The sequence below is a fragment of the Chenopodium album genome, chromosome 18 (assembly GCF_948465745.1).
Source record: "Chenopodium album chromosome 18, dcCheAlbu1.1, whole genome shotgun sequence".
Taxonomy (NCBI): Eukaryota; Viridiplantae; Streptophyta; class Magnoliopsida; order Caryophyllales; family Amaranthaceae; genus Chenopodium; species Chenopodium album.
Genome location: NC_137851.1, coordinates 48840545 through 48865102, shown reverse-complemented (window position 1 = coordinate 48865102; position 24558 = coordinate 48840545). Strand labels below are relative to the sequence as shown.

Here is a 24558-nt window from a genome sequence, read left to right as displayed (position 1 = left end):
CAAAGTTTGATTTGCCTCATATGTGGGATATTTATACCCCTTCTCTAAGACCCTTCTCCTAAACTTTCCCTTTTTAATTTTCCTAATCCCATCCCCAATAAAACTTTACTAAAATAACTTTCCTAAATTAAACCCAACTTAATTAAAATAATTAATTAAATAAACTTTCCTTTTATAAAATATTTTCAACATATTAAAATAAATAACTAAAATACTTTAAATAAGACATTTTAATTCAATTAAATACTTCTCAAAATAATTATTTTAAATAAAAATACGTATAAAAATACGAGGTATTACAAAAATGATCATATAAGATATTTTTATTCTACAATTTATATATATATATATATATATATATATATATATATATATATATATATATATATATATAAACATAGGTATAAACATCTTTTTATAGTTTAGTAAGTAAAATGTTAATTATGAATAGTTATAAAATATATATATATATATATATATATATATATATATATTTATATATATATATATATATAAAATCTTCTTGATCATTTTAGGAAGAATCTAAATTTTTTTTATGAATTAGAAAATGAATACGATAAAACAATCTATATATATATATATATATATATATATATATATAATATTCAACTTTATTTTCCAATTTAGTATAGAGTAAAAGACTAGGTCAAGATGTTAACTAATTATATCTTAGAATGGTTATTTAGTTGATGTCTACACTATGATTCAGGCTGATAGTGTAACACCCCGTAATTTTGAGCTAAGATTTTATGCGCACATTTCACTAATGCTTTGATTTCTGTTCAAATTTCGAATTTCTAATTAGTTATTATAAATATTTTGATATTGTTGTTAATAATATTATTATTAATAAGGTTATTATATATATATACATTATTAACTGCTTCATATTTCGTCTTTTCTTCCTGATTTCTATTATATTATAAAATTTATATGTTATTTTGCATCATGATTAAATTATTATTATTGATTATTATTGTTCTTATTATAATTATTTTTGTTATTGTTGATGATAATATCAATTATTATTATTATTATTATTATTATTATTATTATTATTATTATTATTATTAATAGTGTTATTATATGTGTATATTATTTACTTCTTATTTCATTTCTTCTCCTCGATTTTCAAGCCAACTAGGGTTAGCTCGGGATAGAATTTGGACTAGTATTTAACCGTCTAATTAAGCTTGTCTAACCTTGTTTATTTGCTCTCCTTAAGCCCATGATAGTTCTTAGTTAATCCTCCTAAACCAGTCCAATTAACATCCTTAATTTTAGTTGTTGTTACCTACACCCCCCTTTTGGCATCATTGCCTACAACCCCCTCCCCCTCCCCTCCCCCTAAATTACCATACTAGCTTCAAGGCTACAACCCCTTCTCCTTTAGTTTCCTACATTTTCTCTCTCCTCTTATAAATCCCTTTTCTTCATAATTTTACTAACAATTAAAATTTTCCCCTCCTCATAATTTTACCACTTTCTCTCTCCTCATAATTTTACCACTTTCTCTCTTCTAAATTACCAAAATCTTCTAAATATTTCTTGAAAAAAATCAAAACGCTCTTCGATATCTACTTGTAAAAGAAAAAATCAAGAAATCGAAGAAAATTTCTACAAAAGAATGACCATCAATCAAATTGTAAGTTGATGATTTTGTTTATTTTTCGAAAAAAATTCAAACCCTAACTTTTTATTTGTCTTATTCTTCAATAATATGAAATTTCAATAGTAGTATTTCATGATTTCTTATAATTTTACTTGATAATAATGATTTCTTAAGATTATAGTAGAATGATGTTTTATATACTCTATTTTAAGTTGATTTAACTTATTGTGTGTGTTATTAGCTTATACAATTACTGGACAAAAAATTAAAATATAGTTCAATTGCCCTAATATATATAACGAATAATTTGATTTATTTCGTAGAATTACAGAGATGCAAATTTACTTCGTAATGGATTTTTTTATTTTATTTATAAATGTTCATTTTTATTTTGATGTTCATTTATATACTAGTATATGGTCATTTACTTATTAATAAATAATCATTAGAATTCTTCACATATTTAATAAGAATTTCAATTAGAGTTTGTAGTTTTTAATGGAAGTGATTCTTATTACAATAATTGAATTGTGTTATAAGAATTTTCCATAATTATATTATAATTAAATTAAAATTGTTATTTGGTGAATTTTGGCTAGTACATTTATTCTATCGTAAATGTTCATTTTAGATGGACTTTATGTTCATTTGTATAAGGATTATTTTCAAATTATAATTGCAAAAAAAAAATAAAAAAAAAATAAAAAAATCATATTATAAATTTATAATAACTAAAATTAAAGACAAATTATCAATTTGATTTATGAAATTGAAGCATCAATTATTATTTAACATTACTTATTATGTCACTAAAAAGTGTTATTTGACGAATTTTGGCTAGTATCTTCATAAATGTTCCTTTTAGATGGAAAAAAAAAAATCATTTTAAACAAAATCCATATTCATTGAGAATCATTTTCATTTTAATACATGTTCATTTAAATTTGATACATGTTCATTCTCTTTGCATTACATGTTCGTTCTCGTATGAAAAGAAATTCAGTTGCATAATACAATATTTATTTTTATATCTAAGCATATTCATTAGTTTTATACTTTTTCATTCTCATATTAAAAGATATTTGTTTCAATTTTTAATACTTGTTTGTTATTATATATTAAAAAATGCTTACTTAAATTTTTTGTTTGTTCATTCTCGTATTGAAGATTCTCATTTGACTTTTGATGTATATTCATTTATATGCTGAAAGATGTTCATTTAGATATTAATATATGTTCATTTTCTAGCAATGTGTTGAAATTTGTTTTTGTGAATGATTTAATTGTCATATTTTGTTTAATGGAAGTGATTTAAATGTTCATTTAGAATACAATACATGTTCATTTAGATTTTATACATTTTTTCATTCTCATATATTGAAAGATTTTTACATCTTTATAGTGTGTTCATTTATGAATTCTAATTGTTATTCATGCGTAAATGTTCAATTTTGAATCCTTAGATTTCACATACTTTTGTTTGAAATGGTTATTATTATTATTATTATTATTATTATTATTATTATTATTTTTTGAAAAACTTGATCGATCTCTCATTGTATAGGATAACCAAGTATGGAAGTTGAAGGCAACATATATATTGTGCTGAGATTATATATTTCATTGAAAACACACAAGTATATGATTAGAGTTGCAACAAGGAGGATTATATACACACTTTATTATATCAAATACAACAAATAATGTTCATTTAGCAAGACACATATGTACATTATTTGGTTCAATTTCGTGTTTATGGAACAATTACATGTAATAGTATAGCTGTATAGAAATGCGTTATCATTGTAATTAAATTAAATTTATTTTATATTGGAAATTATTTGTTAACAACGTTTTATTTAAATGAATAGAATTCTAAGACGTATGTATTTGCATAATATCTTACTATGAAACTTACACATAACTCTTGAAATGAACATTTAATGATACAAAAATGAACATCTATTGAAACACGAATAAACAAAAATTAACATTGGATGATGCAATACTTTTTAAAATAAAAATGATTTGAACGTAGTAATCCTTATAAATAAATTTTCTCTCTTTTTATTTATAGAAAATTCTTAAAATTCAATTCAAAATATATACTAATTTGAACAAAAAAACTCCTTGTTATAAAAATGAACATCTTATGATATACAAATGAACATTTACCAATACATAAGTGAATATTTTATAAAAATTTACAGTAAATTCGTAACTGAAAAGGGGCGAGGGTAGAACACGCGCGGAGGGTTGGGGGGTGCAGGCAGTGTTCCCTGCCGTGGGGTGTAGGTAAAAATTTGTACCTTAATTTAGGGCTTTGCTTTGTAATCACAAGTGTTGCTTAAGGCCCATCTTCTCCTCTTTCTCACTGTTATACAAGGGCTTGTTGCTGCTTAGTTTTCCACCCTAGTAACCCCCCAATTACACCCTCAATTAATCTCATTCAATTACCAATTAATTGCTGTCCAAAACACTTGATATTCCCTAGCTAACTTTTATTTACCCAAAGCAAGGCTTATTGAACGTATTTTTGCTGCACTTTCACAACACTTTTCCCTCTTAGATTCCCTCAAAATTTCATGTATCATCAAGGGTTTTCGTGGTATATTGCTGCTGTTTTTCCCTCAAGTTCGACCACCCAATTGTCCTTAAGAACACCGAGAAAAAAAACAGGGTAAATAGAGCTTCGTTTGAGCGTTTTGGTGGGCAATCGTTGCTGCACTTTAAATCTGACTTTATGGCCTTCATTCAAGAGGTAACTTGCACTATTCCAAGCTTTAGAAATCATGGCTAGGATAGGTTAAGGCTAGGTGCAAATTAGAGTTGGTTAGATTAGAAGTTCATTGTAATTCAAGGTGCTAGAATTTCATGTTTGTTTGCTGTTCTGTGCGTGAGAAATGAGGGCTTCTTATTTATTTTTATTGCTGGTTTTTATGCTTAGATTATCATGCCTAGAAGTAGTATATATATTAAGGTTTGGTTCCATAAATTATTGTGTGTTTTAATGGTTTTGAAGCATGTTATACACCCTAATGCTCATCGAAATTGCTGCTGTAATTGTTGTCGTGCTGCTGTGGGTTTACATCTCTATTTTTCCTATTTTTAGGTTGCTTTTGTACCTAAGTTGGTGTAGCATCATGTTAGGTATGTTCCTAAATGGTTTACTCATGTTTTAATGGAAGATATGTCTTGAATTTAAGCACTAGAATCCTCAAATTGCTGCTGCTATAATCAATGAGGTTGCCATGTACTTCTACAGCCCTTAAGCATGTTATTTGCTGGTTTTATAGGCCTTTATTGTTGATTTATAATTGGGCATCATGTTAGGAATATCCCCAAGTTAAGTTATCATGTTTTGGGTATGTTTTGATGTGATTATATGCCTAAAACTAAGTAAGGTGCTGCTGCCAGGTTAGTTTGTGAGGTGCGTGAATTGAGTGGTTTTAAGTGATGTATCGCATAATATTTATGCCTAATCTTGTGTCTATTTTGATCTATGATGTTTTTAGAGTGTGTATGATAATGGGCTAAGGTTAATTGTGAGTTTAAGGTTGGTTTTGGGTGAATTTGTTTTGCAATGTGCTTCTGTAATTCTAATTAGGGGCTGCTACTTTGTCATGTTTTTACCTTGTTAAAGTCATGAATTTAAGCCTATATTGTATGTATATATTGCCTAATATGTGGATTAATATTTCATGGTTTTATTTTATCATTTTGGTATGTTTTGGGTGTGTTTATGAAGCGTTTAATATGTCGTGTAGAGTCTACCATTTTTGGGTGTTAAGTGAATTGTCGACGTTGTTGTGCTTTAAAGTAGAATAACACTGTTTTTAGCACCGCTTCACTAAGGGTTGTGTACGGAGTGTATTGTGATATTTTGTTATAATTAGCTTCGTACCTAAATCCAGACAATAAGAGTGACACCTTGTTATGATATATATATGATTTTGTATACTTTAAAGAATTTTAAGTTAAACTCTTTTGAAGGAATTTTGATGAATTTTGGTCTTAGAAGTAAAGGCCTGCAGTATTCTAAATTGGGGTTGATGATCCCTAAATGTGTTTGGATAATTTTGAAGAACTATTTTTAATGTTTTATACGATTCGTGAGTGTAAGACAACCATTGGGCTGCGGAATTCAATGGTTGGAACATTTGGGCTGCGGAATTCGAGATGTAATTTCCTAGATTAATTGTTGTCGTCCAGAACTACTCGGGCTGCGGAATTCAAGTCGGAAAACTGGGAGTTTGGCCATTCTCAGACGCAGACGACTGCAGAATTGTTTGTAGGTTTGCCCTGACAAACTTTTGGTGGTGGGCTGCGGGATTCACCGACGTTCATATCTTATATGCTTGCCTCACTATGGATCAGTTTTCGATAAGTTAAATTTCCCTATTTGTAAAATTAGTATTACTTTGAGAAGGTCTTCTTAAGTCTAGACATGAATTTTTCTTAATCTTTTAAAGAATCTTTTAAAAGGGTTAATTATTGTTTATTTGAGTTTATCGTTTTGTTTTAGATGCTATTATTGTTCTTACGCTAAAATTATCTGGTAATATATTTACATTATTCAATATACTTTGTATTATAATCATGTTGCATGTTTTGAACTGTATTCCTATCCATGTATCTCATCATGTTTATCTTGTCTACATTATTAAGTTGTTGCTTGACATGTATATATGTGGTATTATTAAATTGTCTGCTTTACTCTATGCTTAGCTTTGTGTTTCTAAAAGTTTTGGGAGAACTACTAGTTACTCCCCATTGATTGTGGAACATAAATGTTATTTGCAGGTGAAGAATAGTTCCTATTGAGTCGGGGCTGAGAGCAGAGTGTTAGTTTGTTCTTGGAAGTTTTATAGTCTTTCTTTTATTATCTTTTAAACTTCTCCTTTCTTGGGATAGTCGGTTTGAGGTTGTTTTGCCTCGTTCAAAGTTTTCTTTGATCAATTTATTTTATTTATTTCTGTTATTTATTTATTCCTTTAGTTTTTATTAACCTTTAGAGTGACATTTCCGTCTCGATGTTATTTCCGCTAACGTCTCGCCTTCTGTTTTAGACGGGGTGTTACAGAACTATATTCGAACACATCAAAAATAATTGAGGTTAGAATTGTATAAGAATATTGTTGATGTAGTTTTGAGAGGATACATATATAGTCCATCATTTACGGGATTACAAATTGTTTTACCTTCGTTATTAACTGGTAGAGCTAGATATATGATGCAAAATTTTCATTTTTTCAAGATGTCTGGCTATATGCAGGTGGTATGGATATCCAGATTTGTTTAACACATTTACATGCAATCCAAAGTGGTAAGAGATCACTAGATGTTCAAAATAGAGGACTCATTAGAGAATAAGCTACACATCCTATGTAGGGTTTTTGTAAATGAAACTTGACCGCTTAAAAAGTAATCTTAAGAATCAAAAGATATTTCCCTTCACAATCAAAATTGATAGTTTAGGAAGTTAACTTTATATCTTATACTTCGTATAAAAGTGAAAGTCATAATTTAAATACAAACCTTATTATTTATATAACAATGATTTTTTTTTTTTAAGAAAGTTATTTTAGAGGCAAAATGCTTAATAATACAGTGCCAAGTGTCCTCTTAGTTTTGCTTTTAGGAGTATGTAATAAATAGATATATATATATATATATATATATATATATATATATATATATATATATATATATATATATATATATATATATATATATTAAACGCTGATTATCACTCAGATACACTAATAAAAACATGGTCAAATTAAGAATTTATGGGGAAAACAAACCTAATCATCATTTTTCTAAGGTCATATAAGTAAGGGTTTGTTCTCTTCAGCTTAATTTCAGTTCAGTTCAATTCAACTCTAAATATCCAATCAGTTCAGTTTAGTCCAATTCCTAACTTCCTTGAGTCATAAACAATTCATTTCAGCTTAGTTCAGTTCAGTTAAGTTTAGTTCAGTTTAGTTTAATTCAGTAAATCAAAACATGCCCTAAAGAGCTTACATTCTTAGAATAAAAAAAAAAAAAAAAATTATGTGAGGCCACTATGTTCATTTCACTTTATTTTTGTGGTACAAAATTTGGTTACTAAATTAAAATTATTTTAACTGAATATTGTTTATTTTTGGACGGGTAAGGTAAATATTTTAGATGTGTATGGTGCAATAGATGTGGTGATGAGGTGGGTATCACGTAATAAAAAGTAGGGGTGTTCAAATCCGGGTACCCGGGATTTCGGGTACCCGAAAATGCGGGTACCCGGTTTCTCGGGTAGTTAAAAAGTCGGCCCATGTCCCGACCCGAATAACTCGGGTACCCGGTTGTCGGGTACCCGTTTTCTCGGGTCGGGTCTTAGGGTACCCGAATTTAAAACCTGAAAAAAAATAAATCAAAAAACTTCACTGAGTTATTTTTTTTATATTAACCTATTTCCCAAACATCGATTGAAGCTATACCAAGTCCAAATACATAGAGTAATTTTCCACAACATAAACAATTTAAATACAGAAGCAATTATAATTTCCATTAGTATAAAATACTTGAGCAATAGAAGTTTAGAACAAAAGATGCTTGAAAGCATTTGACAAGTATAATATAAATGGTATACAAAAGAAAGATGATGACTTAGAGTTTGCAAATCAGCTTAGCAGCAACCTTGGGAGCTCCGTCTACGAGTAATAATGATTGTAAATCGATGGATATGGCCTGCTTGGATGAGTCTTTTTGCTTATCAAGAAGGTTACTCCATTTATTTTGTTTCAAATTTTGTCTCATAGTCATAGAATAAGCATGAGACAAGGAGGAAAGAGAAAATTATTAGGATGAAGATGGATTTAAGATATTTCAAAACAAGAAAAAAGAAAATAAAAAGTGTCTGAAGTGAGAGTGGCTGCGGCAAGCATGAAGGAGTATTTAAATGAAGAGCTAAAATTGAAACCCTAACATTTAGGGCCTAAACTATGGAATAGTTGTACAGAAGCCCATAATATTTCAGAATTTTTTTAAAGTTTCAGGTACTAGCGGGTAGTCGGGTACCCGTTTGAGTTAACAAGCGGCCCATGTCCCGACCCGTGACCCGAGAATTTTAGCGGGTCGGGTACCCGGCCCAGAAAATTGGATAAAAAAACTCTAATTACCCGTCGGGTATTTTGCGGGTCGTCGGGTCATCGGGACGGGACAAGCGGGTCGGGTTTTTTTGAACACCCCTAATAAAAAGTAATGAGTAATGGGGCAGGATATCGAAATTTATATCCTACAGTCGTACACAGGTAAATGAAAACACATGAGCAATATATAACATAAAATAGTTTGAGATAAACCTATTATATATTCTATACGGGGAAATTAAAAATAATCATTTTCAAAAGCAAAATGTTAAGTTTCAAGTGTTTTTGATGGTCGTAGAGGGAAAAAGGTTGTGTTGTATTATTTTTTTTTTAAAATAAAATATTTACAAGAAGAAGAAATACATTGTTTTCAAGTACGTAAAATATCATTTTGAGTGGTTAATTTAATATTATAAGTATATGATTAGTCTTGTATATTCAATTTTAAATTTTTATGAAATGAATACAACTTTTAAGATTTATAAACCGTGCATTGCACGAGTGCTACACTAGTTGAATATATTAAATATGGGTAAAATAGGGGGGAAAATTAAGTTAAGAATGGAATATATACCATATAGGTAGATTTTTTTTTAAACGCCTAAAATATGATATTGGACTAACAAATGAAAACAGAGGGAGTATCAATTATATGTAAGATTTCTTTGGGAATTTTTTATGAAAAAGGCATTGTGAAGACTCAAACAACTGCATTTTCATCGTCCAAGCAAACCTCAATTCGACTTGTTTTTCTTTTATGATCTATTACAATGTATAATAGATGTTTTTAAAATCTTAGGGATTGTTTGGTTGCCAAAGAAAAACATGCGAAGTTGGAAATCCTAAAAATTGAAATTCTTTGAAGTTGTTTGGTTAACAAATTCATGGGAAGTAGAAATTCCCATGAATTTTCATTTCCTATAAAATGGGGGAAGTTAATTACCTAGGGGGACCTAGGTAAGTGGAACTTCCCATGGGAATTTCCATTTCTCTTAGTTAACCAAACACTTTTTACAATTTCCTAGGAAGTTCAATTTCATGGGAAATCAATTTTCCAAGGAATTTGTAATTTCTACATTCAATCAAACGAGTCCTTAGATTTTTTTTAGATGATATAGAAAATTGATGACCCTTGATCTAGGGGTATTAAACCATATTTCTATTTGAAGGTATTTGGACATGACTTAAAACTACCGGACTTGGTGGCCCAATTGAGAATAAAGACCCAAAATAGAAAGCTATTTTGGACGATTATACCCTTAAAAATGTTTATTTATGTATTTACCTCTTTTAAAAGTATGGTCATACTTTTATGAATAATGTTAGACAATTATGTCCTTAAAATGTTTATTTATATATTTGCCCTCATTAATGTCAAATTTTTTTTTTTGGAAACTCTTAAAGTAATAGTGTGTGGACATTTATACCCCTAAAAATATTTGTTTACATATTTTCCCTTATTAAGGCTACTGACAAGTAAAATTTAACATAACGCCAATGCAAACTAAAAAAAACTTCCCAGATATGACTAGTTATGACAAGTGCATCTCAATTATTCGAGAAAATGCTAATACAGATAATGCATCTTTTCAAGACGGGAAAGTAGTTTGGAGACTCCCTGTACCCCAGAGGATTCAGTTGTTCCTATGGTTAGCAATACAAGAGACTTATGTCGAATAAGAACATATTCATCAGAAATTTGAATGACGATCCTCAATGCTTGGCCTGTGGAGCTATAGAAGAGACGGTTGCACATATCCTACGATTCCCTGCTTCGTTTTGTGCTTGGCAAAAATTGGGAGTGCATTATGACCCCAATTTCTTGAATTCTTCCTTGCAAGACTAGTTTTGGAGTACCATTACAGGTGGTGATGCAATAAGAGAGGAAGGAGGAAATACTAGTTGATCAGCCAGATTTACATCCAACGCACATCAGGGGGTATTTTGGTAACTACCCTTAATAAGTGAAGGGTAAGTATGTAACATCACTGAAACCTTTGGGTTAACTTATAATATTTGACTAACGCCTTCCTCATTCAACGAAGTAACATGCCGTTACCTCCGTTTTTTTCACTTTCCCAATTTCAATTACCCTTGTTTGTTTTTTCAATTGGAGAAAATCCTTTCCGACGAAAAGTTCGATTGTTGTAGTACATTCTGATGTCGTATATTGCAATTGGGATATTCTCCGCTTCAAATTAGTCAATAATTCCTGGCGATTTCAATTGAAGACGATTTCAATTGAAGACACACCTTTCACATGTTCGAACAATTCATACTTTGTCGAATTTTGAATTGAAATGATACCAGCTGTCGCTCGTAGTTCATTGGCTTAGTGGAGTCTCTGTAAGTAAATTTCATGTATTATTAATGCGTTTATGTATAATTATAAATTCAAATTCATCAATTGATAATGATACTGTCGCCCTCAAGGTGCCAGAACTGGATTGAAAATAAGGAAGCCCAAACATGATTACATGAGTACTAAGTAAAATTCACAATCATTTAATTTTGGTTTGAACAAATCTGATCAAACAAGATGCCCAACGACATCTCTAACCAGTACTAATCTGTACATTAAAACCGAAATGTAAATAAAGAATTGAAATATCTGGAATTATGCGTAAGCAGGTAATAGGAGTTGCTCGATACACCTTCACCTATGTCATCTTCAGAGCCCTCAAGGATGGGAAAACAGATCTGAATGAAGATGTCAATGGAGTTCCAAAATGCACGGTCGAATTTTTTAAGTTATTCTCAATTTCAATTGGGTTTGTTCTTAACGACGTTAATGGTGCCGTTATATGGCCCACAGTAACGGTAGCAATCCGTCCTTAACGACGAAAAGTACAAAAGATTATAAAAATAATATGCAGTACGCTGTGGGGCCCACATAAGCTCAGGCTGATTGCCTGGGTTTTCCTCGAGAGGAAGGGTCATGAAATGTTGGTGGCTATGGAGATGGCGCAACAAAAGTGTTTTTCATATGGAGCCTAATGTTCCGGTGGACCAAATTAGTTTTATTTTTGGGAGAGTTGAGTTGATCAAACAAGCTATATGGAGAGAGATGTGTAACACCCTCAAATTAATCAAGAATAACAACAATAATAATAATAGTGTGTAGTAGTAGTATAGGAGTAGTACGTATAGTAGTGGTATGTAGATGAAGTGAAAACATCAACAATAATAATAATAATTGTTTATGCTAAATTTCGTCAAATAGGATTTGATGCGGAATACGGGCTACGGATCAACTAAATTAAAATAAGGACGTTGGATATAACTATGTAAGAAGTAAATGATAGAAAAATAAAGAGAGAGGGGAGACACGATATGATGACGCGGAAAACCCTAATGAAGGTGAGTAAAAACCGCGGGTGGCAATGAGTCCACCAGTCCACTATAGTATGGACATAAAGCCTATGTTTACAAGTACAATGTGTATCTGATGCTTGATAATAGCAATACACAAGTATAAAGAATACAATAGGATCGGAAAGGAATGAGATCGGAACATATACGATGCTTTTGACGAAGATCGGAGGAACAAATGGCGGCTTTATTGTTTTGGTATTATCTATATTGCATATCAGAGGAGTCTTTGTGTACACAAGCATGTGTATAACTTTGGATAAATTATAGTAGGTTGGTTAGTGGATTATACAAGTGGAAACTGGAATCATAAGAACAAGATGGTATTGTTCAGGGTATTTATAAGGCTGAGTGGTGGATGATTTAACTTATATTTTCGTGGTGGAATGTCTATATGGATCAAGGAGTAGTATATACTTAGGGAGAGGTTATGTACGTAGAAATGAAGTGTCCTTTGTGGGAGAAGGCTCCTCTATTTATAAGGCACTTGGTTAGTGGTTTGGAGAATGATAAGGGCGGTTGTTGCATGATTTCCTCAACCGTCTTCTTGGATAGTGGGAGTAATGGTTATCCCATTTACTTGTTCCTTCGACGTACTTGAACTTTATTAGGGTGTACATATGTTGAAACAATCTTGGAGACTTATTCTTGTTGATCCATAACCTTTCCTTGAATTTAGTGAGCACTAACAACTTTGACTTATCACAGTTGGTCTTGTGACATCGGTCGTTGACTATTCTTATCTGTCAACTATTGTACAAAATTACCCCAAAACAATAATAATAATAACTTAACAGTAGTAGATTAGTTGTACTATATGCATAGTATAGTAGTGTATAGTACTAGTATTATTATAACTCAAAAATTAAAGAAGAACTACATTAGTAGTATCAAAATGTAAGAAGGTATGATAATTAAGCAAAGGACAAAGGGTGGTGGCGCTACTTATATATATGGGTGACAACGGCGGCAACAGTAGGAGGGCAACAACAAGGTGATTGGAGTGGTGGTGGTCGTGGTGGTGCGCGATGCTTGCGGCTAAAGAGAAAGGAAGGGGAAATGAGGAGAAGGGGGAAGGAAGATGAAGAAAGTAGCTTGGGGAGGATGATTTTGAGCAATGTGACTGATTTTCATGGCTACTTATAGCCTCAATTGGATAGTATTTCAACTTTATCAATCAATTCAAGAGCAAGTGGGAGGTTCTACTGTTCTAGTCCCATTTTTGCGGACATGGTGGACTTCAAGGAGCAAGAAAATGGTGTTCTGTCCGGCAACCATAACTTTTAAATCTGTGGCATCAAACGACAATTACATCGTTGAAATTGAAGCTCTTGAAACTATCAAAAGTTAAGCCAAATCGAATCACGGATGGACCTTGATCGGAAGTAATTTCCGAGACTGTTCAAGTTTGAGTCGATTTTAGACTTGAATGGTGTATAAGGGAGCTACGTGGAGCATTATTTATGAAATAAATAGTTAATTTAAGGTTAACATAGTCCCTCTCATCCGCCAAAAAAAAAAAAAAATTAATCCAACACGAATGTCTCCTAGTAGTAATTTCCTTATCTTTTCAAAAAAAAAAAAAATTGAAAAATTAACATCCCTATAAGGTACTTAATCGTCTAATTGCAAATGTTGTAAACCTAAAAGCCAAAATGTGTGCGATTTGAAGTAAACGAGGAGTAATATAACGGTTTATTCCGAAAAGTCCGTAGTCCGTAATATGTTTGGCTATAAACTCGTATTACGGGTAGCAGCATAAATCCTCTCCTTCCTTTGTTTTATCCTTGTACTACTCCATAGATACAGTTTCTCTGTCATATCAGTAACACAAAAAGGCTTTAATGGAGGATTAAGATTAGGGTTTTCAAACTGAATCAGTCAACCAATTTAACTACCACCATGTCTTCTTCACTCATACTAAAGCCTACCTCACTCTACACTCATTCTTCTCGCTCTTCGCTATTTGCTTTATCAATCAACTCAACAGTTTCCATTTCTTCAGTCAGTTTTCCGAGGAATTTCACCACTCGACGCCGATTATCTCTCAGAATTCGTGCTTTGGACAATTCATCTTCTGATAGTAATACCAACGACACTGACATTGGCAATTCCCAGGTCTCTTTCTTTTTCGCTATCATTTTCTCTATTTTTTGTTTGATTTTGTGTTAAATTATGTTATTTTTATGCTCCAATTGATCATTATATTCCTTGTTATCGATTGTTTTTGCTTTTTGAATGATTTTAGAATTGCTTGTTGATAGAATTCTTACTTGCTTAATTGCAATTTCAGTTTTCAATGGAGAGGTTTTATGTCGAATTGCTTGTTTTCGAGATTGAACTTTAATGCCCTGGAATCTGAAATGTGCAGTTGTGAATTGTTATCTCAACTCTTCTGGGTGATGATGATAAAACTTTAGTAAAATTATCGACATGGTCTAGCTTGTAGTCGCTTTGAGAGCTGCACATGAGCATAATGTTAGGCCCGGAATCCAGTTATTACTATCGCGACACGAAATTAGGTCTAGGTATAGTGTCAGTGCCATAAAGTTGTAGATTAAATAATACAAAGAATGGAGGAAGTAGGTTGCCTTGCCTTTTCCATTTATAGACTTACAGGAATCCAAGTTTGAAGTTGCTCATTCTAGTTTTATTAGCATTGAGCTTTCGATTTGATCAAGAATGTTTACGAGAGAAAAGGGAAAACATTGCTACTAATTTGGGTAATACATACTGCAATTTATAAGAATTCCTTAAAAATGAGAAAAATGATTTCTGGGTTTACAGGTCTAGTATTAGTTCTGCACAGGAAATTATTAGTTCTGTTTTCATGAGTAATCTAGTATTAGAAACTTTACAGGTCTTTTTTTGTTATCTTTCTTCTGACTGACACAACTCAGATGCGTGCTTTAGCAGAAGGAGATACTGTACAATTTGTTTCTTCTTTTTTTTTATTTCTTGCAAGCGGTTTTCTGTGATAAAAGACCAATTTGTTTTGTGGTGGGTTGAAGAATGAGCATTTGGATGTTCAATGATTAAACTTGATTAATCTATTGAATAAGATTGTGAAATTTAATAATTGACTGTTCTAGTAAGCTACATTTAGATTTTGTGGTGCAAAGATATCTAGATTCTAGATATCCTTTTCAAATCTGTCCAAACTATACATTGAGCATTACTAGAAGGGTTTCTTTATTTTGATTATTTATGATATTATTTATTTAGTTTGTGTTGGGGTTGGGAGGATGATTACAGGTTTCACATTAAAGAGTAAATTAGAATTCTTACCTAGTCACCTCAACCATGTATTTAGAAGAAATTATCGACTTCTGATGACACTTTGCATGCTTTATTTCTTGGTTTCTAGCTTTTATTGCTTGTTATAGTCATAGTTATACTTAGAAATCCTCATCAATCTCTTTTTTGTAGAAAACAATTATCTTCACAATGTCTGATTCCTACTTACAAAGAGATTACTGTAGGTCTAGTGGAGTAGTTATACTTGTGCCTTCTCACAATGATATCTTACTTTTTCAAATTACCAGCCAAAAAACAGGAAGGATATTCTGCTGGAATATGTGAAAAATGTGCAACCAGAAATTATGGAATTGTTTGTTAAAAGGGCGTCTCCACAGGTTTGTGTTTTCAACATCATAATCTTCTTTTTATTGTGAATTCATCGTTCATTTTATAACAATTCTTTCCCCCCCTGAAATTTATGTATGAAATCCAAATGTAAATGTACTCCTTGTCACTCCTTAGGTGGTGGAGGCAATGCGTCAAACTGTTACTAACATGATTGGCAGTTTACCTCCACAATTTTTTTCCGTAACTGTAACTACTGTAAGTCCTGTTCCCTAACCATGTTGTATCTATGCCTTGATGTCCATGTGTCTTAGCATTTCACATTTGCATATGAATAAAAGTTGTAGCATTTTGTTGATCAGGATTTCTACCACTTGTTTCAGGTGGCTGAAAATCTTGCTCAACTTATGTATAGTGTAATGATGACTGGCTATATGTTTAGGAATGCACAGTTCCGAATGGAACTCCAACAAAGTTTAGAGCAGGTTGCTCTTCCTGAACCTCAAGAAAATAAGGTAACACCTTTCTGTGTAATGTTTTAATTCTTCTGACTTAAATTGTTTCTTTTGGGTTTCTTCTGGTCCTATGCCAGACTTTGTAACTCAAAATCAGGCCAATATTGCAGGATGCTCCAGATTATGCTCCAGGTACGCAGAAAAAAGTGTCGGGTGAAGTTATTCGGTGGAATAATGTCTCGGGACCTGAGAGAATAGATGCTGAGAAGTACATTGAGCTGCTTGAAGCTGAACTAGAAGAATTGAATCGTCAAGTTGCCAGAAAATCTACAAATGGTCAAAATGAGTTGTTAGAATATATGAAGTCTCTTGAACCCCAGAATTTGAAGGTGAGGAAGACCAAAATCTTGTTTTTAATCAGAATGGTTATGTAATAATTGAAAGCACACACAAAATGTAGTCAGAATCTTCTCCTGCTGCTCGTGTTTGTATGACATAATTGTGCCACTGAATTTTATCGCTTTTAAAAATAATGCCACGAAATTATTTTATTACGTAGTATATTTAATTGTTACAACTATCTAAAATATAGTCACCTTGTAAGCTTTGTTTATCGCTTTAACATGTTTTTTTTACCATTTTTTAATTTTTACTTTATTATCGCTTTTAACATATGCCTATGGATGTATGCACACCAGGATTAGGTGAAATTTTTTTATTGTGTTAGAAGGCTAAGCCAATTTTTATTTATAATTCATACTTTTATTGAATTGAGGGTATATGGGGGTTCAAACCTTTTATAGTGTAAAATGCAAGAGTTTCCGAACTGAGGCACGCTCACGCATTGTACTCTTTTTTTGGGAAATTGGTTCTACATTTGTTTGTTTGTTTGTTTTGGTGGCCAAAATGCATTCACTTTTTGTGAGAGATTATTTTTATAATTTAAGCAGCAGCACCAAAAAAAAAAACGTGAGAGAAGTAGAGAATAAAGTGGGGGAAAATGGGGGAATGCAAGGCAATCGTGCAAGCTTGAGGCAATGGTGCTGGCACCATTTCGCATCTTAAACTTGGGAGGCATTTTATAGGACCCATCTGAGCTTTTAAAGTTTCAAGAACTGCTAGCCATCATCCATACTAAAAAATGACATCCATATCCAAGTCTAAGCATCATAATTGTTAATAACAAGGACTACTTTAATAAATGACACAACTTGCATAATTCTTGTATGCATTTGGCCTAATTCTTATTCTCCAGTATACTGAGGTTTTACTTGATTATTCCAGTAGGGATCTAACTCATTTGGATAATTGTTCTTTGTGTAGGAGCTAACAAGTACTGCCGGAGAAGATGTCATTTTGGCAATGAACACATTCATAAAGCGCCTGTTGGCTGTTTCAGATCCTGCTCAAATGAAGGTGTAGAGCTGTTCAGATTTTTTTTTTTTTTTTTTAAAACGTTATTTGTACTTCCATTATCACCCAGCACCACATTAACTGCATAGCATATGTACCTTTTTAGTAGAGAGAGGTTTGGTATTCTCATGGTAGTTGACTGTCTAAGGAAGGGAATTGGTTTGCATTGAAACTCCCTTTTAGTAGTAATTTGATACTTTATTAAACATGTCCAGTATTCAGTGGGGATCTGATATGGCTTTATTTGGGGACAGTAAACATGCATTTGAGTTTTCCACTTTGGCTGTCTTTTATGAAGCTGCTGGGCTCTGAGAATGCTTTCTGTTTTTGTCCAACTAAAACGGCCTTAAATGACCTCTTCTCTGAGTCAGCTACTAACTAAACAGCAAACAATTGGAGAACCACTCACTCATACCAGCCAAAAAGTAAAAAAGAGTTTAGTTTTTTTTTTTTTTCCCCGCCCATTGAAATACCATAAATGTGGACGTAGGAATTCTCAATTTTTGTTTAATGATTTTAAAGGACGACTTTGACTGCCTGGTTGCTAATATAGTGGAGTTTGCTGATTTCCTTGCTATTTACTGCAGACTACTGTTTCAGAGACTAGTGCAACTGAACTTGGCAAGCTATTATATTGGCTAATGGTGGTGGGCTATGGTATCCGCAATATTGAAGTCCGTTTTGATATGGAAAAAGCACTCGGAAGTCCACCTAAGCTTGCTGAGCTACCTCCAGGGGAAATCATTTAGGCTCTGCGGAGGAATTGTCTATTTATGTTCTCCATTATTATGAATTCATCATTTTATAGCTGCTTGTGACGTGATTTATTTATGTCCAGCTCTAGCTTAATAGTGGTTTATATTCCATAGAGAATAGGTTATAAGATGAGATTTTCAATGAGAAATGGATGTTCAGCACACCCTCTTTTCTTTTCAATACAAGTTCATAAGCCTATCATGTTTATACAAGGACATAACAGAAGTTTTGCTGGGGCAACATTTTCAGAATCACACCTTAAAGTGTTTGCCCCATTTTACAATTTGGGGAATTATCGCACTATAACATGAATATTGAATATCATCATGGTTATTTGGAGTTGAGTGTAGGCATGGCTGTGGCCTCTGGGCTACATGCCTGCGGCAGTTGTGCTGTACTTGCCATGCCAAAGGATATAGGCCCCAACAACTTCAGGTCCGTCCAGGTTTTATTCTGCACTGCCAAGACACAGGCCCCCAAGAGTCACGGTAAAGTTTTTTCCAATTCTTTTGACAAGCCTGATTGTGTAGGCTGGTGGGTGACCCCTCCCGTTTGTGTTGTACTGTCACTGAAAAAACCGCAGCCTAGGCAGTAGGCGTGGCACTGTGTCCCTAAGGGGCTCGTGTTTGCATATGCGTTGGACTATGCCAACGCGGCCCACTTTTAAAGGGTGTGGTTATGAGTCTATAACATGAGTAACAGTATTCTTACAATTGTGTTTTGGTGCCCCTAAAAGTCACAAATATACTGTCAATGCATTTTTCATTGGGGAGGAGATGGCGTTTAACATAAGGAATTTCTGATATTGCTGCAGCTGGCAAAGGAAGTTGCTTGAGTTTGTCGGAAGTATTATTAACGGTTCTCAATTATGCTCAGAATAATGATAGCATTGCTCTGCTTAATTATGAATCACGAGCAATGGAATATGTAGTATCATTATTTCGAATGAGACAAGTGGATTTTTTCATCTTTAAAGTGAAAAAATTGAAGTTTTTATCTTTTCATTTAAATAAGGAGGGTAATAATGAATGGAAGCAGGCAAGCAGCAATCCCAACAAAATTGATAATTAGATTGGTTTCGGTTCAGATTATATTTCAAGCAACGACTCTGATGTCTCGTTTAGTATAACATTGATTTACCATGGTATGATGGGATGGTTTGAGCCTATTGTTGTCACAATGATTTCCGTTTTGTATGTGTTGAATTGGGTAATACATTTTAATTTTTTTCATCTAGACGAGATACTCTATAAATTTGGTACACATTATTCAATTTGGGTATAGCTCGGATTTAGATCGGATAATCAAGGATGAATGTGTTTTGCAGAATGAATTATGTACTTGTATAATTCTTCACTTCACATACCGAAAAAGAAGGATATCCACCATTTATGCATCCTTTTCTGACACCTCTTCCTCACGTCCGTGCACAAAGAAGATTTGTTTTGGTACAAAGCACTAAAAGTATGGCCACTTTTACTCCTAGTATAGTACTCGTAGTATAATATTGTAGTGATTGAATGCTTATCATCTAAGTTATTGTTTTCTAGATGTTTTTATGTATGATTTTTAGATTGCAAATGACTTCAAAATAGAAGAATAACTCTGTTTTACAAGTCCATCAATTACATTAACAATATACATTTAGAGCCTTGCTGGACCTAATCTTCTATTTTTCTTATTTTGACTACATAGACTGCACTTGACTTCTGTTTATCTTTCATATTAACAATATGCACCTTGTTGATGTAATTTGATCAATAGTTGATGCCAACATGATTTAAACTTATATAGGGGGTACCAGATCAAAATGTCCAAGTACATTTACCTATTTTCCATTGTAAAGATTAAAAACCGAAATTTATGTTTTCGACCCGTCAACCAATTCTCTTTGGTTATACTTATAAAGCATTTGCTTTTATTGTGCTAGAATATATGAGTATGCCATCTATCAAGCATTCAAAGTCAACAAATATGCCAAGCATTTGAAGGGAGGAGGGAGATTAAAGCAGATTTATAAATCTTATAATCCTCATAATTTTACTTTTATTATACTATCGTATTCAATTTGGATATAATTCGGAATTAGATCGATCGGATAATGAGGAATTCTTAGTCTCTAATAATTAGAGTCATGAATAACTCTAATAACACACGTTGATATTTCACATGATACCAACAACAAACTATATCAATACCAACAAAATATTTTTGCAATTGGTTGGTATCACTGAATAAGATTGTTGGTATCATGATGATACCATTTAAAGTATTATAAAATACCAACGCGTATTATGACATTTTTTTTCCAAGTGCGATAAAAATGAATGGACGGTCATTTACTTGGATAATCAAGAATGAATGTGTTTTGCAGAATGAATTATGTACTCGAATAATTCTTCACTTCACTAATTCACTTACCGAGAAAAAAGGGTATCTACTACTCCCTCCGTCCCCTTTTGATAGTCCCTTATGGGCATTTTTCACGGGAATTAATAAACACAAATAAGAATAGTTAAAGTACATTGAAAAAGTAAGTTGACATTGGATATGCAAAAATGTAGATAGAGAAAATAATAATAGTACATGGAAAAATAAAATTTACATGGGAAAGTTAAATTTGCACAAATATTGTTGCAAATTGGAGGGAATTTTGGTAAAAAAATTAATATTAATAGTTGTTGGGAAAAACAAATGGGGTGAACATTTTGGAACTAAAATTTGCCCACAAAAAACTATTATTTGGGGACGGATGGAGTATTTAAGCATCCTATTCTGACACCTCTTCCTCACGTCCGTGCACAAAGACGATTTGTTTTGGTACAAGCAAAGCACTAAAAGTATGGCCACTTTTACTCCTAGTATAGTACTTGTAGTTAGGCCTGTACAAAACTATCCGAGAATCTGAAAATCCGATCCGCAACCGATCCGAATTTTAGGATATCCGATCCGAGTTTTCATTTCGGATCGGATATCCGATCCGAAAAATCGGATATCGGATACTGGTTTTCAAATTTTCGGATATCCGATATCCGAAAATTTTCGGGTATCGGATATTGGATATCGGATATCCGAACTAATATCCGAAATTAAAACTTAGGTGGTCTTTTGATAATTTAATTTGCAAAAAAAGACTACAATGCTCATATATATTGTACAGGAACGTCAGGAAGGCTTAATGTTACAAAATTGATATAATTAATGAGATTTATTAGATAAACATAATCAACTTTTTAATATTATCGGATAATGGATATCCGAAATATCCGATCCGAATAATTTCGGATATCGGATATCCGAAATTTTCGGATCGGATTCGGATATCAATTTTAGATATCCGAAGCTTCGGATATCCGATCCGTGAACAGGCCTACTTGTAGTATAATATTATGTACTGCCTATTGTAGTAATTGAATGCTTATAATCTAAGTTATTGTTTCCCAAATGTTTATAGTATAATATTTAGACTGAAAATGACTTCAAAATAGAAGAATAACTCTTATACAAGTCCATCAATTGCATTAACAAAATGCAGTTAGGGCCTTGTTGCACCTATTTAGAGCCTTGTTTATCTTTAAAATAATCAAGTACTCCCTCCGTTTTTAAATATTAGTTTCATTTCTTTATGTGCGGACTTTTAGGAAAAATTGGAGAAAGTAATAAAATATGGAGGTAGTCGGGTAGGGGAATGAATAAAAAATTATAAAAAGCAATAGTAGTTGAGAGAATTGGACGAGAGAGAATATAAAATTAATAAAACATAATTTATGTTGGGTCCACTAGGTGAGAGAAATGAATTAAATATTGTAAAAGATTTCCAAATAAAGAAATGGAGCAAGTATTTAAAAATGGCGAAAGAAAAGTGGAGCAAGTATTTAAAAATGGAGGGAGTATTTTTCTTATGTTGACTCCATAGACTACACTTGACTTTTGCTTATCTTTCATATTAACAATATGCACCTTGTTGATGTAATTTGCATCAATCATGGTTTGAAAATGCGGTTTCGGTTGCGATCGCCGAAACGGTTGCGGTAATTCGGTAACGGAATTGATGTGTTGATCGCGGAACGCGTCGCGGTTGTCACTTTAATTTATTTTATGTTAGTTTTTATAAGTTTTATAATAAAGTTTCTCATAATTTTTGAAAAATATCCCCTTTTTATATTTTGTACAATACTACAATAGTGCGGTATACAAGTATACAATATACGTAGTAAAATACTTCATATAAGTGTAATAAAAAAAAAGGTATAAAAGAGTACAGTAGTACGGAGTAATTAGAAAAGGAAGTCACGTGGGGGAGAAGGAAGAATAAAAGAGGGAAGAGGAAGAGTGACGGCTGGTGGAGTCACGTCAGAAGTCAAAAAAATAAAAAGAGGTAACATACAGCTGTCACTATTTCAGTCCGCTACCCAATCAATATACCTATACTAAAGGCGAAACCAGAAATGACACTTGTCATAACCTGTTTAAAAAATTTTCCTCCAAAAGGGATTTTATTTTATTTTATTTTATTTTTTCCAAAGCTTCTTAGAGAAGTATTTAATTTAATACTTACTTTACAATAATATTTCTTTTCAATTTGGCAAATATATTCATTTTTACACATTCAAAAAAGATTTATATATTTATTTATTTTATGACGGGAACAAAGTCATATTATACAATAATGTAATATTATCTATAACTTTGTAATGTAATCCATGGTTATTTTTATTAGTCGTGCATGCATTTCTTCCTCTGTTTTCTTTAAAGATTCAAAAAAATTAAATTACAGAACTTTCATCCTATTTTGCAATTTGATATAATTTTTTATAGTAAAATAATTGTATTAAACTAATGATAAATATTGAAATTACCGTGCATGGCACGGGATCTAACCTAGTTTTTATTTAAAAGACAAAAAAGATGTGATATTTTTCATCGACTTTCATGGAGAAACGGAACCCTCGCCGGATAACTTATACTTTGGGTTCTTTTTCCTTGGATTCTCCGTCGGGAATGCTTGATGCGGTCGATTTCAATTCATAACGGCCGTAACGGCTGAAATTGTAGAGCTTTGAAATGCAGTGTGCTAAACTGGAAAAATTCGGTTCGGTAAAATTCAAATCCGTTACAAAACGGCCGATACGTAACGATGCGGCCGCATTTTAAAACCCTGGCTCAATAGTTGATGCCAACATGATTTAAACTTATATAGGGGGTACCGGATCAAAATATCCAAGTATAATTACCTAATTTTCAATCTAAAGATAGGAAATCGAAATTTATGTTTTCGACCTGTCAATCGGTTTTCTTTGGTCATACTTATACATCATTTTCTTCTATTGTGCTATAATATATGAGTATGCCATTTATCAGGCATTCAAGGTCAACAAATATGCCAAGCATTTAAAGGTAGCAGGGAGATTTAAACAGAGTTATAATCCTTAAAATTTTACTTTTATTATACTAACTTTATTTCTAAAAGTTCTTAATACATTCACTTTATTTTATTTTTGGCAAAATTATATTTCTACCTTATCTCTTTTGTGTTACTTTATCAACTATTATTTTACTTTATCCACCTTTTTTTATACTCATCACATTAACACTCTGTATTTTTTTTTTTTTTTTTTTTTTTTTTTTTTTTTTTTTTTTTGTGCAAACGAGGGGCTAGGCCCCGAGAAAACAAACATAAAAATAAAAACTAGGGTGGAACAAAGTGGGATATAGCTACTCCGACCACATCATTATGTAAAAGACGACCTAATGCCAAAGGCGGGACTTGAACAAACTCAAATTTGTTGTTCTGTGTGTCTCCTTGATTAGCTAGCCAATTTGCAGCGTTATTAGCTTCACGATATACATGTTTTACTTCCACTTCCCATTCCGTCCTTGCAAGTAAATTCTTACAGTGGAGAATATCATGGACACCCTCTCCATTGTAGTCAGATGAGTTGTTGAAAATTTGGGTAAGTGCCTAGTTATCTAGTTGGACTTGTAGCTTTGTTACTCCCATTTTCTTGGCTAATTCGAGTCCATATTCCACTGCTAGGACTCTCGCTTTGAATGCTACACAGTTACCAAGTTTCAATTAATAAGCATAGGCTAGCTTCCCTGTATGATCACGGAGCAGACCCCCACTCCCTGCTGGTCCTGGAGAGCCCTTTACAACCCCATCAGAATTTAGAGCAACCCATCTAGTAGGTGGTGCATTCCATTTAATATAGGC

General features: G+C 32.4%; 1 protein-coding gene across 1 annotated transcript; it reads left to right on the top strand.

The window, feature by feature from the left end:
- Positions 1-13870: 13870 nt before the first annotated feature.
- Positions 13871-18542, top strand: LOC145590999 (uncharacterized). The gene is made up of 7 exons (XM_081647387.1): positions 13871-14253; positions 15681-15770; positions 15898-15978; positions 16104-16235; positions 16346-16564; positions 17499-17591; positions 18176-18542. The coding sequence occupies exons 1-7, from the start codon at positions 14038-14040 to the stop codon at positions 18335-18337; spliced, it is 993 nt and encodes a 330-aa protein (XP_081503513.1). The 5' UTR covers positions 13871-14037; the 3' UTR covers positions 18338-18542.
- Positions 18543-24558: the final 6016 nt, after the last annotated feature.